The 19,608-nt window shown below is 39.5% G+C and overlaps 1 protein-coding gene and 1 long non-coding RNA gene across 3 annotated transcripts in view; one reads left to right on the top strand and one right to left on the bottom strand.

Moving 5' to 3' along the window:
* Positions 1 to 2,248: 2,248 nt before the first annotated feature.
* On the bottom strand, positions 2,249 to 4,096 carry LOC136159542 (uncharacterized). The gene is made up of 2 exons (XR_010661477.1): positions 3,442 to 4,096; positions 2,249 to 2,432 (listed from the first exon to the last, which is right to left on the bottom strand). It is a non-coding gene; the product is annotated as an uncharacterized lncRNA (long non-coding RNA).
* UQCC1 (ubiquinol-cytochrome c reductase complex assembly factor 1) overlaps positions 3,995 to 19,608 on the top strand; it is a 92,365-nt gene continuing 76,751 nt past the window's right edge. The window contains exons 1-4 of one of the 2 annotated variants that reach the window (XM_065921881.1): positions 4,183 to 4,210; positions 9,509 to 9,565; positions 10,780 to 10,805; positions 17,147 to 17,251. In XM_065921881.1, coding sequence (XP_065777953.1) covers positions 10,785 to 10,805; positions 17,147 to 17,251 — 126 coding nt within the window. In that variant the 5' untranslated portion in view covers positions 4,183 to 4,210; positions 9,509 to 9,565; positions 10,780 to 10,784. Of the gene's footprint in view, positions 4,211 to 9,508; positions 9,566 to 10,779; positions 10,806 to 17,146; positions 17,252 to 19,608 lie in introns of both variants that reach the window. The other variant, XM_065921882.1, reaches the window with a different exon arrangement.

The raw sequence follows: 19,608 nt of genomic DNA, 5'->3' as shown, positions 1-19,608 counted from the left end.
TTCCAGTGATTTTTCTACAGCTATAATAACACACAGAATAGAATCTAAAGTCTTTACCATGGTCAATAAGGTCCCCCATGATCTGGCTCCTAGGACCATCTCGTCAACCTCATCTCTTATCATACTCTTCCTTATTCATTTGACTCCAGCCAATGATAAGCTCCTTTTTCTTCCTTGGAAGCATCAAGCATTCTCTCATGTTGGGACCTTCATACTTGCTGTTCTCTCTGCCCAGCATGTTCTTTTACATGGGTCACTCTATCTAATGAAATATTTCATTCATATTTTGATCAAATTCAATATGGCCTTATTGGACCATTCTATCTAAAAGAGCACCCTATTATATCTTGTTCCTACCCTTCTTAGCAGTTACCATACCTGACATTATATTTATTTGCTTATTGCTTGTCTTTCTCCACTGAAATATAATCTCCATGAGGGCAGGAACTTTGTTTTATTCTCTCTTGTATCTTCAGAATCTAGGTGAGTCTGGATCATGGTAAATGCTCAGCACATATATATTTGTAATGTATGATTTAAAAAAAACATATTTATTTGGCTGTCCTGGCTCTTCATTGTGGCACAAGAGATCTTTAGTTGTGGCATGTGGGATTAAGTTCCCTGACCAGGGATTGAATCTGGGTCCCCCGCATTGGGATTTCCTTATTTGAGTTCAAAATCTGTCGTAAAGCAGCAGACACAATTCTCAACGTCAACAACACATTGGCCCAGGAACTGCTAATGAACATACAGCGCAGTGGTGCTTCACGAAGTTTTGCAAGGGAGACGAGAGACTTGAAGATGAGGAGTGCAGTGGCCAGTCATCGAAGTTGACAACAAGCAGCTAAGAGCATCATTGAAGCTGATCCTCTCATAACTACATGAGAAACGGCCGAAGAACTCAATGTCAGCCATTCTATAATTGTTCAGCATTTGAAGCAAATTGGAAAGGTGAAAAAGCACCCTTGGTAAGTGAGTGCTTCATGAGCTGACTGCAAATCAAAAAAATCTTTGTTTTGAAGTGTTGTCTTCTTTTACTCTATGCAACAACAAAGAATCATTTCTTGATCGGATTGTGATGATTGACGAAAAGTGGATTTTATATGACAACTGGTGATGACCAGCTCAGTGGCTGGACCAAGAAGAAGCTCCAAAGCATTTTCCAAAGCCAAACCTGCACCCCCCCCAAAAAGTCACAGTCACTGTTTGGTGGTCTGTTGCTGGTCTGATCCTTCAGACCAGCAACTACAGCTTGCTGAATCCCAGTGAAATCATTACAGTTGAGAAGCATGCTCAGTAAATCGATGCGATGTACCAAAAACTGCAATGCCTGCAGCCAGCATCGGTCAACAGAATGGGCCCAATTCTTTTCCATGACAACATCAACTGCACGTCATACAACCAACACTTCAAAACTGAACCAATTGTGCTACGAAGTTTTGCCTCATCCGTCATATTCACCTGACCTCTCACCAACTGACTACCACTTCCTTCAACTATCTTGACAACTTTTTGCAGGGAAAATGCTTTCATGGCCAGCAGGAGGCAGAAAATTTCTGCCTGGCAGGAGAGTTCATTGAATCCCAAGGCACAGATTTTTACTCTACAGGAATAAATAAACTTATTTCTTATCGGCAAAAATGTATTGATTGTAATGGTTCCCACTTTGATTAATAAAGCTGTGTTTGAGCCTAGTTATATTGATTTAAAAATCACAGTCAGAAACCGCAATTACGTTTGCCGCATTAAAAAAAACCTAGAAGGGAATTCAATTTTAGAGAGGGTGGAAAGTTGGGATTCAAGGTGGTGGTAGAAAGGGGCTTTAGCTTTATCTGTAACATGCTAATTTTTTTTTTTTTTTAAATATTATTTTATTAGTTGGAGGCCAATCACTTTACAACATTTCAGTGGGTTTTGTCATACATTGACATGAATCAGCCACATAGTTACACGTATTCCCCATCCCGATCCCCCCTCCCACCTCCCTCCCCACCCGACTCCTCAGGGTCCTCCCAGTGCACCAGGCCCGAGCACCTGACTCATGTATCCCACCTGGGCTGGTGGTCCGTTTCACCATAGATAATATACATGCTGTTCTTTCAAAACATCCCACCCTCACGTTCTCCCACAGAGTTCAAAAGTCTTTTCTGTACTTCTGTGTCTCTTTTTCTGTTTTGCATATAGGGTTATCGCCACCATCTATCTAAATTCCGTATATATGTAACATGCTAATTTTAAGAAAAGAGAGTTTTAGTATAAATCTGACTTTTAATTTAAAATTAATAGATTAAAATTTATAAAGCAGAGAGTTACAAACTTCAACTAGATCCTCCATATTTCACTGGCCCCTTTTTCTTTTAGTCTCTGTTAAACTTTTCTTCTTCTGAACTACAGTCTCATACCATCTGCCATCCTTTGAGTAGAAAATTCTCCTGCCAAGAGAAAATAGAAACCATAAGAAAGAAAATTAAATATCAGTCTTTTCTCTTGTCTTCTACATCTTAGTTCATTAACTCTTGTGTGAATTATTTACTTGATCTTAAACCTGGTGGCTCAGACAGTAAAGAATCTGCCTGCTATGTTGGAGATCTGGGTTTGATCCCTGGATGGCCAAGATCCCTTGGAGAAGGGAACAACTACCCACTCCAGTATTCTTGCTTGGAGAATTCCATAGTCAAAGGAGCCCGGTGAGCTACAGTCTATGTGGTTACAAAGAGTTGGACACAACTGAGTGACTAACACTTTCACTTTTCAAACCTGTATAGTTTTTGTATCACATTTGCATCTTTAAACTGATTAACAAGAATATTGCTCTTATCGTTTATAATATGTGATGCCACTTGTCCTAACTTCCCTGTAGGAGAACTTTGTTGTTCTTTAGCAACTAAGTCGTGTCTGATTCTTTGCGATCCCATGGACTGTAGCCTGCCAGGCTTCTTTGTCCATGGGATTTCCCAAGCAAGAATACTGCAGTGGGCTGTAATTTCTTTTTCGAGGGAATGTTTCTGACCCAGGGATTGAACTGGAGGCTCCTGCACTGGCAGGTGGATTCTTTACACTGAGCCACCAGGGAAGCCTGTAGAAGCACTATACCACTATTTTCAATTCCAAACACATAAACTGCTCACTTGAGTGGAGAAGGCATATCAAGGGTAGTTTCCCATGTTACTCTCTAGTTTAGCTCCTTGTTTCCTTCATAGCACTTAACGCAATTTTAAGCTATTTTATTTTTCTCATTGGCTTACTTTTGCGTGCCCAGCCCTCCCACCACATCTATGAGCTCCAGGACCCAGTATTCACACCTGTCTTAGGTCCAGCACACAGTGAACCGGTCATAGGCCTGTAGTCAATGGGTCTATATGTTGACAGAATGAAAAGTAAGGAAGTCCTTCAACATTCTGCCCCTCTGCTCCCCATAACCCCAAGAACACTTACACCTACCTTCTCTCCTCTAATATTCTTGGGGTACAATGAATGTAAGAGGTCTTCTGGCTAAAGCCATTCTCTCTCACCTCCGGAGGAAACGTCTTGCATCCTTGCATCGTCTATATCTTCTTCAACTTTACAATAATTTCCTATCAATACTCAAAGATGCTCCCAATTGCAACCAACCAACCAGAAACCCCTAACGTTCCTTTCTCAGGTTTCAAGTCAGCATGTGATCACCCTCTTCCCCTGAATTTCAGGACTCAGCCGTGTCCTACGTCCCTCCTTCTCCTCCGGCTCGTTTCAGGGAGTCTTAAAGTGCTGGGATTTCCCCCAAGATCCTGTAATTTTCAACCGCTCATGAAAAGGCGGTAATCCTAGTGGGGACAGTTTGGGAAAGAGGAACTCCGACAAGGAAGTGCTGAGGAGTCAGGCGGGTTGAGGAGAGAGCTACGAAAAGCCCGAGGCAGATGTCACAGAGGACTGGTGTTGTGGAGACGACACGGGCCTCTGTGACGCTCCTGACAGAGACTAGACAGAGTGGGAGGCGCGCGTTCGCGTTCCGGCTGTCCAGCCGCGCGCCCGGGCCCTACCTTCCCGTGCACAGCGGGGAAAGCGCGCGCTCGTGCTCCCAGCGGCCTCCGTGCGCCTGCGCTGCGGTTGCCGGGCACCAACCGGCGAAAAGACAACCTCGTGGAGGGGTGGAGGCCGCGGAGATTCCGGAAGCCCATCCTTCACCCGGAAATGGTTGTCGAGAAACATGGCGTTGCTGGTGCGAGTCCTTGTGAGTGAAGGAGTAATTATGTGCGGTCGCCCGCCGGACTCCCGGGTTGGAGTTGGAGAGGGCGGGACGGGAACAACTTGACGGGAGTGCAGGAGCGGAGCCTGTGCGGTAGCGGGGCTACTCGGCCGCTTTCTGCGGGGAAACTGAGGCAGCTTCCCACTCCCCCGACCCTAGATTTTTCCGCGCCTTCCCCGTCTTTGGAGAAGGGAGGAGAGTGACTTCAGAGCTAAGTTTGAAGAAACTTGCTTTTCCTCGGTCACCAGCCGTGACTTCTTCCCTTCAGGCAGAGAGAGAGATCTGCGTTCTAATTCCTGTTCTGTCACTAATGCACAGGATGACCTTGGGCAAGTCACTTTTGGGCTTCAGAGTCCCTAGGCGCAAAATGAGGACGTAAATCTGCAGGTTCTTCGAATTCTGAGATCCTCTGGCTTTATCAGAGAGCTAAGTAGATTCATTCTTAACCGTGCAGCTAAGTGGAATACTATTATAGGTTGTTGGAGGGAAAGCTGCAGGACAACTAGTGCAGTGTGTGGCACATCATAGGTGTTAAATATTTGTTGAAAGAATGCATGAAATAAGTTATGAAGAACTATTTTTGATGGTAAAAGCGTCTGCCTACAATACAGGAGACCTGGGTTCGATCCCTGGGTTGGGAAGATCCCCTGGAGAAGGAAATGGCAACCCACTCCAGTATTCTTGCCTGGAAAATTCCATGGACAGAGGAACCTGGTATGCTACTGTTGTTGGGGTCGCAAAGAGTCGGACACGACTGAGCGACTTCACTTTCACTATTATACACTTGACTAATTAACACCCATATGGGAATCTGCTGCACCTCTTGTGATACAGTTCTATCCTTCTAGTGGATTCTTACTTCTAGGAATTAAATAGAACAAAAATTAGGAGGATACAGAGCTTGGTTCTTAGTTATGGAAGGATGGGAGCGTTTATACTTTTCAGCAAGTCTTTAAAAAACTTGGTCAAGGGCATTATTTTTTGTAGCAGATCTCTAGTCTTTCCCATTCTGTTGTTTTCCTCTATTTCTTTGCATTCCTGCCTTTAGCTTTCCTTTGAGTTATGATATTAGGGACAGTTGTTTCTAATCTTTTTATATGTGGCTTGTATGGACCACATTTTACTTCTTTTATTTCTTGTCAGCCTAGCAAAGTACAGTGCCCTCTATTGTTGTGTAGTAAATGTTTGTTTGAAGAGTAGCTCCTTCAAACAGAAAGTCACTCACTGAAGGAATTGTTGATGCCAGGGCAGAAATTGATTTGGATCTGAGGACTGCTGAGGAAATGGAAACTAGGATGTCAAAAGTGTTTTTAAGATGGATATTTTCTGGGGGGAAAGATGAGAATTTTGTTGGGCTGTAGATATGAAATAAATAGCTTGACTCCTCTTGAAAGTTAGTGGCTGCCCCAGCTGAGCATGCTGCTGAGCTTGTGGACAGTTGCAGGCTCATTTCTTCTTAGTTGATAGCATCAATTGAAACCACCTCTCTAACTGCTTCTATTAGTTGAATCTCTCCCTCTCCCCATTAATCTCTTTCTAGTCATCTTTTTAAGTAAAAAACCAAGAGTGGATAAGAAATGTCTCTTTCACTTTACACTGTGTACTCTAATTCTTTGAAGTTTTATCATGTGTTAAAGTGTAGTATGTGACAAAGCAACTTGGGACTAGAGAGTGACAGTAAATAATGAAAGTAGCAGATATGTATTGATCCCTTATGCTGAAGAGGCATCTGGGTTAGGCCTGGTGAGGAATTCACAAATAAAAGGAAAATGCACCTGTCTAGGAGTCGGAAGGGCTTTGTTTGAAAGCTTGGCCCCATTACCAGCTATGGGTATGGCCCTGAGCAAGTCAACTAATTTCTTTGAGCTTCAGGTTTTCTTAAGGGTAAATTTGATAGGGTTGATCAAAGAATCAGTTGATACAAGTGATATTTTAAGTGCGTTTCTTCCCTTTTATTCAGCAACTATTTTGAGTGTTTACTACACGCTGGGAACTCTCCAATGGGCCAAAAATGGAAAACAGAGCTTATTCTCATGCTTATAATCTAATAGAGACAAAAAAGAAAACTACTAATACAGTTCTTGAAATGCTGTGATAGAAGTCTAAACTAGGTGCTCTGGTAGCAGAGTAGAAAGGCAGCTAACCCACAGTGAGGATGAGCATTTAGATACTTAATGAGAGAGCTTTAGATGGGTAATAGAGGAAAGGGCATAGAGCAGAAGCATTAGCTTGTGTTACTGTGCTAGATAGTCAAGGAGCTGTAAGTAAATCTCTTTGGCTGGACTTAGGGGCCCTTGTGGGGAAATGGCAGGAGAAGAGGCATTACCTTGCATGTTAGTGTTAGGAGTTGGAGATTTATCTTAAGGCAGAGGGCAGCCATTGAAATATTTTAAACAAAGGGAGGATTTATTTTTAAAGGTTTTTTTTAATGCATTTACTCTTTTTTCTTATTTAAAGTTTTGAAATTGAGGAATAATTGACATACAGTAAATCACATTTATTTAATTGTATAATTTGATAAGTTATACACCTGAAAAGTCATAATCATAATAAAATTAATGAACATATTGTCACTCCCCCAGATTTCTTTGTGCCTTTTTTCAGTCCTTTTCTTGTATTTGTCTGCCTGTTTCCAACCACCCTTGATCAGGGGTAACACTTTGTTTCTCCTCTCATTTTTAAATTGAAATTAAAATTTTATTTTGAAAGTAAAAAAAAGTAAAAAAAAAATTCTACATAGTAAACACTCATGTATTTACTACTAGATTTTTGTTTTAATAGATCCTTGTAACAGGGATGAATGTAACGGATGGATCAGTCAGAGAGGGCTGAGATTAGAGTCCCCATGGTCAGTGAGAAACTAAAGTAATCCTGGAAGAAGTGATAAAGGCCTGTACTAAGAGGGCAGGGACAATGTGGTTAAAGAATAAGGGGTGGTTTCAGAAGATACTGAGGAGAGACAGTCTGCAAGGCTTGGTGAGAGTTAGATGTAAAGGATGAGAAAGAGGGAAGAGTCTAACTGTTCAGGTCAGCCTAGGATGAGTGAATTCATAGCAGTGTTCTTCACTGGGGAAATCTAGCTGGAGATTTGGTGTTCAGGAGAGAGAACTGAAATATAGGTTGTAATTGAAATAAGAAGTTGTGATTTCTAGAGCAATAATATTGATAGCTAATATTTATAGAGTGTTTACTATGCAGTAATCACTCTTAAATACTTTGTATATGTGAACTTAACTAAATCTTGTATGACAGCCGTTTGAAAAGGTAGGCACTATTATCTCCTCATTTTGCAGATTAAAAAAATTGAACCACTGAAAAGTAATATTCCTAGAACATTCTCATTAGTCTCACCTTACTTTTTCCTCTTTCTGTCTTTTTGACCAGTTTTTACCCTTCTTCACCAGTGGGTTTGGGAAAGGAGGAGTAAACTGAAACACTGCTATTGCTGAGTAGCTCTAGCAGAGGAACTGAACATTTAAGTAGTGCACTGGGACTTTCTTATGGTTTTATGAGCTGTTCTGGACATTGGTAATAATTTTTACTTTTCTTTGACAATAGTAGAAACTGCAGAAACTACACTATTTTACATTAAAAAAAATTTTTTTTTATTAGTTGGAGGCTAATTACTTCACAATATTTCAGTGGGTTTTGTCATACATTGACATGAATCAGCCATAGAATTACACGTATTCCCCATCCCAATCCCCCCTCCCTATTTTACATTTATATCAACAAAGCACAAGAGTTTAAATTTCTCCACATCTTCACTGACATTGTTATTTTCTGTTTTTTTGTTTTTTTTTTATTAGTTCAGTTCAGTTGCTCAGTCCTTTCCAACTCTTTGCAACCCCATGGACTGCAGGATGCCAGGCTTCCCTGTCTATCATCAGCTCCTGGAGCTTGCTCAAACTCATGTCCATCAAGTCAGTGATGCCATCCAATCATCTTATCCTTTGTCATCCCCTTCTCCTTCTGCCTTCAGTCTTTCCCAGCATCAGGGTCTTTTCCAATGAGTCAGTTCTTCGAATCAGGTGGCTAAAGTATTGAAGCTTCAGCTTCAGCATCAGTCCTTGCAATGAATATTCAGGATTGATTCCTTTAGGATTGACTGGTTTGATCTCCTTGCAGTCCAAGGGACTCTCAAGAGTCTTCTCCAACACCACAGTTCAAAAGCATCAATTCTTTGATGCTCAGCCTTCTTTATGGTCCAGCTCTCACATCCATACATGACTATTGGAAAAACTGTAACTTTGACTATATGGATGTTTGTTGGCAATGTAATGTCTCTGCTTTTTAATATGCTGTCTAGGTTGGTCATAGCTTTTCTTCCAAGGAGCAAGCATCTTTTAATTTCATGGTTGCAGTCACCATTTGCTGTGATTTTGGAGCCTGAGAAAATAAAGTCACTGTTTCCATTGTTTCTCCATCTATTTGCCATGGAGTGATGGGACTGGATGTCATGATTTTAGTTTTTGAACGTCGAGTTTTAAGCCAGCTTTTTCACTCTCCTTTTTTTTTTTTTTTTTTAAATCATAGTGGCCATCATAATGGGTATGAGATGATACCTCCTTATAGTTTTGATTTGTATTTCTCTAGTGATTACTGCTGTTAAGCATATTTCTTTTATGCTTATTGGCCTTTATGTATATCTTTGGAGAAACGTTTATTCAAGTTCTGTGCCCATTTAAAAAAATAATTAGTTATTTTTGGCTGTTCAGGGTCTTCATTGCTGCACGTGGACTTTGTCTAGTTGTGGCGGGTGGGGGCTCCTCTGTTGCAGAGCATGGGCTTCTTCTTGCAGTGGTTTCTCTTGTGGAGCGTGGACTCTAGGTGTACAGGCTTCAATGATTGCAGCACATGGGCTCAGTAGTTGTGGTCCCCAGGTTCTAGAGCACAGGCTTAATATTTGTGGCGCATGGACTTAATTGCTCCAAGGCATGTGGGGTCTTCCTGGATCAGAGACTGAACCTGTGTTCCTGCATTGGCTGGCGGATTCTTTTTTTTCTTAATGTTTTAAAATTTTATTTATTTCTGGCTGGGTTTTCACTGCTTTGCATGGTCTTTCTCTAGTTGTGGCAAGCGGGGACTACTCTAGTTGCGGTGCACGGGCTTCTCATTGTGGTGGCTTCTTGTTGCTGAGTATGGGCTCTAGGGTACAGGAGCTTCGGTAGTTGCCGGGGTCTAGAGCACAGACTCAGTGGTTGTGGCTCATGGGCTTGTTACTCCTTGGCATGTGGGATCTTCCCAGATCAGGGATCAAACCTGTGTCTCCTGCACTGACAGGTGGATTCTTTACCAGTGAGCCACCAGGGAAGCCCTCTGCCCGTTTTTTAAAATCAGGTAATTTTTTTTGCTTTTGAATTGTCTGAATTCTTTATGTTTTTAGTCAGTCCATTATCAGGTATATGATTTGCAAATATTTTCTCCCAGTCCATGGGTTGCCTTTTCACTTTACTGATAGTATTCTTTGATGCACAGAGGCTTTTAATTTTAATGAAGTCCAACTTAACTATTTTTTATTGCCTCTGCTTTTGGTAATATATCTATGAAATCATTGCCCAATCTAAGGTCATGAAATGTTTCTCTTATGTTATCTTCTAAGAGTTTCATAGTTTTAGGCCTTATGTTTAGGTCTTAGATCCATTTTGAGTTAATTTTTATATATGATGTAAGGTTTTACTATATTTTTTGTTATTTTCTTAGTGTTTACTCTGGGAATTACAGCTAATATCTTCATTTCTAATAATCTAATTTAAATTAAATACCAGTGTGATTTCAATAATATATAAAAAATTATGATTCGATATTGCTTCATCACTTCCCTCCTCCTTTGTGCCATTATTGTCATTCAAATTACATCTTTATACATTGTGTGCCCTTCAGTACAGATTTATAATTATTGTTTTATGCAGTGTCTTTTAAATTAAAAATGAAAGTAAGAAAATTATGGGCAAAATATTTATACTATTTTCAAATTTATCCAAATATTTACCTTTATCAGTGCAATTTTTTTCTTCATGTGGGTTTGAGTTGCTGTACTGTCAAAGGTATCATTTGAGCCTGAAATTCTCTCTTTAATATTTGAGTTATCATTTGAGCCTGTAGTTCTCTATTTAGTATTTGTTGTAGGCCAGGTCTGTTGTTGACAGATTCTCTCAGTTTTTGTTTATATAGATATTCTTAATTTTTCCTTCACATTTGAATGATAGTTTTGTTGGGTATAGAATTCTTGTTTGACATTCTCCCCTCTGCTACTTCCAACATTTTGAGTATTTCATCTCACTGCCTTTTGGCCCCCAGGTTTTTTGAAAAGTACAGCTATTAATATTATTGAGGATCTCATACACAATGAGTCCCTTCTCTTACTGCTTCTGAGATTTATATCTTTCCACAACTTGATTGTGATATTTTAATTTGTGTATCTCTCTGCATTTGTCCTATTTGGAGTAGGTTGAGCTTCTTGAATTTATAGATTGTTTTCTGTCAGGTTTTGCATATTTTCTGCCAGTATTCACATATTTTTTTCCTGTTCTTTAAATTTCTCTCCTCTCCAGCTGACATGCCCATTATACTTATGTTGGTAAGTTTGATGGTATAGGTACATTTGATGGTAAGTCTCTGAGGCTCTGTTAAATTTTCTTAATTTTTTTTCTGTTTCTTGGGTGGATAATCTCAGAATGGGAGAAAATAATAGCAAGCGAAGCAACTGACAGAGAATTAATTTCAAAAATATACAAGCAACTCCTGCAGCTCAATTCCCGAAAAATAAATGACCCAATCAAAAAGTGGGCCAAAGAACTAAACAGACATTTCTCCAAAGAAGACATACAGATGGCTAACAAACATGTGAAAAGATGCTCAACATCGCTCATTATTAGAGAAATGCAAATCAAAACCACAGTGAGGTACCATTTCATGCCAATCAGAATGGCTGCTATCCAAAAGTCTACAATCAATCTATTTTTAAGGTCACTGATTCTTTCTTTTGCTCAAATCTGCTGTTAAACTTCTCTAGTGACATGTTCATTTTATTTATTGTTTTTTTCAACTCAGGAATTTTTATTTGGCTTTTTGTAAAAATTTCTCTTTATTGATATTGTTTATTTGGTGAGATACTGTTCTCATATTTCATTTTAGTTCTTTAGACATGATTTCCTTTAGATGTTAAAATTTTTAAATAGCTGATTCAAAGTCTTTGTTTAGTTTGTCTAATGTCTAGACTTCTTCAGGGGCAGTTTTTGTTGATTTTTTTCCCGCTTGTATGAATCATACTTTTTTGTTTTATTGTGTTTCATAAGTTTTTGTTGAAAACTGGACATTTTAAATAATATTATGCAGCAGCTTTGGAGATCAGGACTTTCCCCAGACTTTGCTGTTACTTTTCTGTTTAGTGACTTCTCTGAATTAATTCTGTCAAGTCTGTATTCTTTGTTGTGTGCTTTCTGCTCTGTTAGCTTAGTGGTCAAGTATTGATTGGATGAAGATTTCCTTAAACGCCTGGAATCAGTGGGTCTCTCAGTATTTGTTGAGGGGCTCTGTGTGCATTTTGGAGCATGCTTTCAATATTCTGCCAGTCATTTGACAGTTCTGCCTTAACCTTCATTTCCTGATTGTGCAGTGCCTCAGGGTCAGCCAGATAGGAGAACTTTAGGGCAGTCTCAGGTCTTTCCTTTTCTGGGTGTGTGCACAGACCTGAGCATCCACATGGCCTCATTGAGATTCCCAGGAATGTGTCAGAGCTTTTCAAGGCCCCTATGAATATCTCATTTCCTTGATTCTCCTTTAAACTTTTTGGTTAGCCTATTATTTTCCCGAGTATTATCTACTGCCTCAGGCAGTCACAGAGTTAACAGTTGCTTCTATTTTGATGGTTGGATGGCATCATCGACTCAATGAACAGAAGTTTGAGCTAACTCCAGGAGGTAGTGAAGAACAGGAAAGCCTGGCATGCTGCAGTCCATGAGGTTGCAAAGAATTGGACATAACTGAGCGACTGAACAACAACAAAAACAAAGAGCTCCTGGGGAGCTCCTGGGGAAAGTGGTTTTCATACTGAAAGAGTTCCTCTTGGATGGATGGAATCTTCCAAGGAAGTGCTAGACAGATCAAATAATTCCAGACATTTGTGGTTAAGGTTTGAGGATCTTCAACCCCGTTCAGGATTCAACTTTTCTCCAGAGAAGACTGGCTCCTTTTAATAAATATCGCTGTTTAGAAGCCAGGTTTGGATGCTACATGTAGTCATTGCAACTGGGGTTTCATTGCTTCCAGGCTTTATCAGTACAGGTGTAGGAAATATATGTATGTGTATACATATACCTGGGCTTCCCTGGTGGCTCAGTGATGCAGGAGACACAGCTGTGATCCCTGGGATGGGAAGATCCCTTGGAGACGCAAATGGCGACCCACCCCAGTATTTTTGCCTGGGTAATCCCATGGACACAGCAGCCTGATGGGATGTGGTCCATGGGATCCCAAAAGAGTCAGGCTCGGCTTAGCAACTAAACAACAACAACATACATATACATAAATACACATACATATTTATTTCTTTATCTCTGTATATTAAAAACTTATACCAGTTACTCTAAATCCAGCCATTAGCACAGGGTTTATTCTATCCTTTTGCCTTTTTGTATTGGTTAACTCCTTTCTTTGATAAAAACCCGACCCCTCATCCTTAATATATTTACTGATTTGCTCAAATCCTGCATTTGTGAATTTACATACTTTCTAAAATTTATTTGTAATTCAAATCAATACTGGTGCTTTTGCAGTCATTTGTGGACATGTGCAGAGGGGTGAAAAATTTGACTGTAACTTGCATATTACTGGCTGAGGTGATACTTTGACTTTCTGTTTCAGCTCTTATACTGTAAACAGATATCCTTCTCAGTCTATTTAGTGGCAGTTTTTTTTTTTTTTTTTTTTTTTCATTTTTGTGCTTTTGTTCCTGATTTGCCTGTGTAAAATGTGTCTCACATGTAGTGCTAAAGTGCTGTCTAATGTTACTGAGTGCAAGAAGGCTGTGATGTTTCTTATGGAGAAAATTCATATGTTAGAGAAGTTTTATTCAGGAGTGAGTTATAGTTCTGTTTGCTGCGAGTTCAGTGTTAGTGAACCAACATATTTGACATAATTAACATATAATAAATAAGGTGTCTTTAAACAGAAACACACAAAACAAGATCATATATTGAGCTGATGAAAATGTTGTGACCAGAGGCTTGCAGGAACCTAACCCTCTGTTTCTCCTAGGAGCAGTGGTTCAGTGTTTGCTAACTCTGTTTGTGGTCACTTTGTAAAACGTAACTGTGGGGAATAGGAGAATCGACTATCTGTAAAGTCCTTTCCAGCTCATGAGTGAGCAAAGTAAAGTACTGCATGTCTTTAAAACCACATGAAGAAACAGTCTGTGAGTTGATTAAAGTATAGTCAGAAAAAGAGCTAGTCAGAATATTTTGAAATACAATGTAAAATCACCTGTAAATTGCAAATGCACAGGAAATGCAAACATAAAACCTATCTTTAAAATTTTGGTTTTGAAATGTTGATGACACAAAAGGATGATAAAACCAGTTCCCACGTATAATGATATTTATATTATTCTAAGTTAAAATAATAATTTTAAACCACTGGAAATTTTTTCTGAACTTAAGAGAATTGAAGTTTGCTAATTGTTGTAGACCTAATACATTAGTACCTATGAGAGGATGATCAGTACTTCCACAGATTTATATATTTATAAGTGAAGTTTTGGGAGAGATGGGAAGGGAAAAGGACTTAGTAGAGTCAGTAGAACCAGAATTTGGCTTCTAGGTTGAAGTAAATGAGCTCATGGTTTGGGTAGAAGTGAAGAAGCGAGTCTCAGAGGAATGACTGCACAGGGATTAGCTTGTGTGGAGAGGAGCAGTAATTCTCAAAGCAGGGAGTATGAGTCAGGTTTTGGAACTGCTGAGCGGAGAATGCAGGGCAGGGTGTGTAAATATATTGATGGGTCTAGAAGAGTCCAGTTGGTAAAGATCAGGTGTTTGACTACAGAGGCACCGCAGGCTTTTGAGAAAGGGAATTCCAGGTTCAAAACAATATTTTAAGAAAATGGTTCTTGCTGCTGTGATAGTTTACTGGGGAAAGAGAAGTTTCTTACATAATTCAGTAACAATTGTTAATAGCAGTAATGAAGCATTTGTGTGTGTGTTTTACTGTTACTTAAGTGCTTTTACAAGTGGTCCTTGGGATACTCCTGTGAGGTAGCTATTATTATTACCACTTTAAAAGAAAAATTATTTATTTGTCTGTGTCGGATCTTAGTTACGGCATGAGAATCTTTCATTCTGCATGTAGGCTGGCTTCTTTCTAATTAGAGCTTGCAGGCTTGCATGGGCTCAGTATTTGTGCCACATGGGCTCATTTGCCCCGTGGTTTTTGGATTCTTAGTTCCCTGACCAGGGATCGAACCCAAGTACCCTGCATTGCAAGGCAGATTCTTAACCACTGGACCACCAGGGAAGTCCCTCTTCTCACTTTTACATAGGGGAAACGGAGGTCCAGAGTGTTGAGTAACAGGTTCATGGTCACATAGCTATTTAATGGTAGGCTTGCAATTCAAACACCTTGGTTTCAATTAAGGATTTGGACAAATAACTATTGTTATAGGATTAGAAAAGGAAAGGACAGAGCTGATTGCTTCTTTCTTCTAATAAGTAGTAGTATTGGCATGAGACCAGATAGAATCAAATATTAGAGGAAATTTTATTGACGTTGGAAAACATGATGAAATTCTTCAGAAAGTCCGAAAGTTTGCATTGTTCCTACTTGTAATTTCCTCTTACCCCTTTTTCCCCCTGTGTTTGGGCCTGAATCTGCTGAAGTTTGATCTTACCACATATTTACATTTTTAGGAAAGGAACTGTCTGACACTGAATGATCTGGTAAATGTGTCAGCTGTTAGTAAACAAGAAGCCAATAACTGTATCTCATTTGAAAACAATCCCAACAGGTGACACCTCTGCTGAAATAAAATCCTGTTTTTAAGCTTTAATTTTCATTTGAAACATAAGTTGCTGTGAGTAGCCTGTTAGAAACAGTTACACAGTTTTAGAAATGAGATACTTTGGAAAGCATCTCTAGGTTTAAAATTCCTAACACCTCTCTCCCCATTACCCCTGGCCCTTCCTGCCTACTCATGAGGAAATAGAGATTCAGCTTCAAGGTAATATTTTATTGAGTTGGACAGACTGCAAAGTACATTTTTCCCCTTAAAATCCTAAAGGTAGGGATTTTTATTTATTTTATAGAAGAGGCAACGAAAACTCATAGTTCACCGATAGTGGAACTGTGAGTCAAATCAGTGCTTTCTAAGTGCAGGACTCTTCCCGTAGTATTATGCTGTATTTTAATTGGTTCAAGACTAGGTCACAGAGTGTTAGAGCTAGGACTTTGGAGATACTTCCTTTACCTTTTCATTCCATAAACTAGCTTGGATCCAGGAATTGGGCTACTTGGATTCAAATCTTCATCCCATCACTTATTAACCATGTGATCTTGGGAAGTTACTTATCCTATCCTTACTTCTATTTCTTTATCCATATACATGGGATAGTAACAGTAGTAATGTGGATTTGATCCCTAGTCCAGGAATATCCCTGGAGAAGGAAATGGCAACCTACTCCAGTATTCTTGCCTGGGAAATCCCATGGTCAGATGAGCTTGGCAGGCTACACAGTTCATGGGGTTGCAAAAGAGTCAGACACAACTCAGAGACTAAACAGCAACAATAAATATTACTAATGATTGTTAAGAGGAAAATGAGCATCATAGAGGTTTAATTACTTCTAAAGATTATATTAAAGTAGCTGATTTTAAGCTAGAATCTGGATCTTTGACTCCTAGTATTGTAGTTGATGGGGCTTCACAGGTGGCACAGTGGTAAAGAATCTGCCTGCCAATGCAGGGGGTGTGGGTTTGATCCCTGGGTTGAGAAGATTCCCTGGAGTAGGAAATGGCAACTCGTTCCAGTTTTCTTGCCTGGAAAATTCCATAGACAGAGGAGCCTGGCTGGCTACAGTCCATGGGATTGCAAAGAGCTGAATATGACTGGACAACCGAGCTCACACACACATACACACACTTTGTAATTGATGTTTGGCAAAGTGTTTTCAGACAGTTTGTATATCCACTCTTTATTATGGCCCTATCAGGTCTACAGGTCATGTGAGAGAAACCCTTGGACTCCCCAGAGTGGGTTCCTAGAATAGAGATTTCCAGTGCTGTGTACAGGGATGCCATTTATACAGTGGATTGCATTTCAGATTCATAAAATAAAGCATTCTTCTCATTGAGCAAGATGGAGCTCCTCCTTTCTCCAGTCTAACCTTTCACTTTAGTCCAGAGACCTTTTTGAGGTCAGTTAATGTCAGAGGGGAAAATTGGACCTCACTCATAGCTCTAACAGCCATTTAGTATCCCTTTGTCTTGGAAGTCAAGTTGCCCAAGTGTATTTTCCCACCCAAAAAATTTCAGCCTTAGTTTCTTCATCCTTTTGGGGATAATGGTGATGCCAGCACTGTTTCATGTAAAGGGATTTTATGAAGAGCAGATAAATCAGTATTTATGAAAAGGAATCACAAACTAAATGATAAGCTAACCGTAAAATGCCTGAAGTAGGTTTATTTTGTTACTGTTCTGAGAGGAAGCTCATGTCCTGCAGTTTGAGTCAGCTCTTACCAGAATCCTTTTAGTCTGTGGTAGGCAAGGGTGCGTTTTATCTTTGGAGAGATGAGCATGGGCAACCTTGGTCCTATTTTGGAAGTTCTCCTTTCATTTGCCCTGTTCTAGAAGGATTTCTAGACTTAGATACACTCTTTGCCTTCTACACATGGAGTCTGATATAGATTCCTAACTATGTTTTTCTTTTTCTAGAGAAACCAGATTAGCATCTCCCAGTGGGTTCCAGGATGCAGCCGATTGCTACTTGCATCTCGTACACAGGGACAGCGGGGCAGGACTCTGTCTGGTACTTTCCAGGTAAGATTTGTTGTTCCTTTGCTTGCTATGAAAAAACCTTAGTGTTAATGTGCAAATGTCATGTATTTATAGATTAACCAACCAAATTGTGTGATGGAAAAACCTCATGAGACCACTTCTGGGTCTCTGTGGTGCCAGCTCAGGACTGATCCTTACTGTATGGTGTCTAGGGCGTGGCTTCTAAATACCCCAGTGGTGGAACTTAGCCTAGGATACCATGGTACAGTCTGATGATTTTTACTGTTGGGAGTGTTTCCAGATATTCATCTGAGAGTTAACCTTTCTTCAGTTTTCTTGTAACCACTTTTACCTGGAGTAAGAAAGTGCTTCTTTTTTTCCTTTTTATGAACATAAAATTAGAGGCACAATTATTTGAGGCCTTAGTTTACCACTGATCACCTGATCCATTATAATATAGTCTACTTTGGACCCTCCTTGAGGATTTCTGTTCCTGATTTTTGCTAATTATACAAATAATTCAATAATAAAGGTAATAAAAATCACCCATGACTTCAAACCTGAAAACATCTGCTGGTCCTTTTCCAGTCTTTGAGTATGTGTGTGTGTACTAATTTTTTCCTTAGGTACCTGAACAAATATCTACAGAATTTTATGTTCTGGTGCTTTTTCACATATTAGAGCAGACATTATTCATGTTTTAGACATATTCCATAATTAATTTTTGAAATGGCTACATGTTATTCTATTTATTTAGCCTTTATTTATGTTAAAATTATTTCTAATTTTTTTGCCATAGTAGACTTTAATGTGGTTACCATTTTCTTGCTGTATAGTTTTTCTTATTTTAAATTATTTATTAAGGATAAACTAGGAGAGTACACCCTAGGTCAAAGGGTGTGAGCAATTTTCCTCTCCAAAAAGTTGTTTTAATTTATACTGCCACCAGCAATGTTTATATAACTAGTTTTTCATCCTTACTTCCCCTAAATTGTATTTTTTTCTTTTTAATTTATTTATCTTCTGTCTCGAGTCTTAGTTACATCATGCGGGATCTTCGTTGCTGTGCACAGACCCTCCGGTTGTGGCTTTTGGGTTTAGTTGCACTGAGGCATGTGGGATCTTAGTTTCCTGACCAGGGTTCGAACCCAGGTCCCCTGCATTGAAAGGCAGAACCACTGGACCACCAGGGAAGTCCCTAAATTGGATTTTTTTTTTTTAATTTAAACTAATTGGGTAGAAAATGTTACCTTGTTTTGCTTAGCATATCTTTATCAGGGTTAAACATTTTTCTGTGTTTTATCAGTTGTATTCTGGTTTGTAAAAACTGTATGCTTTTATCATTTCTTCATTTATCTACTGGGAATTTATTTTTATTACCAATTTATGTAAATTCCTTTGGTAGCCATTAATCTTTTTCATATTTAATGCAATGAAAATTTATTTTTGATGTATAAATTATATACTGTGTAATTTACTTATATAAATATGTTAAAATACTTAAAATGCAGAGTAATTCCCTTCAGTTAGTATGTAAGGGTTGCCCTTCTGAGAGTGTCTTGTTTGTCCCTGTATTACCTGGGCTTCTCACTGAGTCTGGCACAGAGGTGGCAATAAATGAATGAATGAAGAATATGTTTGTGCGGAAGAGAGATCTACTTTACATAGCCAGGTAGCTATTTCTTTTCAGAAGTTTTTGGACTGTGTTCTGGTTTTGTCTGTGTATGCATTGAAAATTTATTTATTTATTTTTGGCTGTGCTGGGTCTTCATTGCTGCCTGGGCTTTTATCTAGTTGCGGAGACCAGGGGCTGCTCTCCAGTCGTGGCGCCTGGGCTTCTCTTAGTTGCGGAGTACAGGTTCTAGAGCGGGCAACTTCATTAGTTACGGAGCTGGGGCTCAGTAGTTGTGGCGCATGGGCTTAGTTGCCCTGAGGCATGTGGAATCTTCCCAGACCAGGGACTGAACCTGTGTTCCCTGCATTAGCAGGCAGATTTTTAACCACTGTACCACCAGGGAAGTCCTAGCAAATTTTAATAGAATTTATCCTGTAGCTCTAAGTCACTTATAAATAATTTGTGCAAAGAAGGTGGAAGGGGGAGCTCATGCTATCAGTCTCTGACTTGGGCCTCATTCTTTGAGTCAATAAACATTTCTTGGGTACCTAATACGTACCAGGTACTGTATTAGGTTCTCGGACAGCATTATAGCAAGGCATCCGTGTAAATGACTTGGAGTTGTTTATCTCATGCTGACAAGATGTAATTTCAGCCATTGTAAATAAACTGGACATTTTGTCATGTTGACCGTACCTCACTGGTACATCTTCCCAGTTTTGAGTTCTGGTTGGAAAACTCTGCCTCAGAATGACACCCTCAGGCGCATGTCCGAGAGGGAGGC

Source organism: Muntiacus reevesi, chromosome 2 (genome assembly GCF_963930625.1).
Source record: "Muntiacus reevesi chromosome 2, mMunRee1.1, whole genome shotgun sequence".
Classification (NCBI taxonomy): Eukaryota; Metazoa; Chordata; class Mammalia; order Artiodactyla; family Cervidae; genus Muntiacus; species Muntiacus reevesi.
This window is presented reverse-complemented; position numbering and strand designations above follow the sequence as displayed.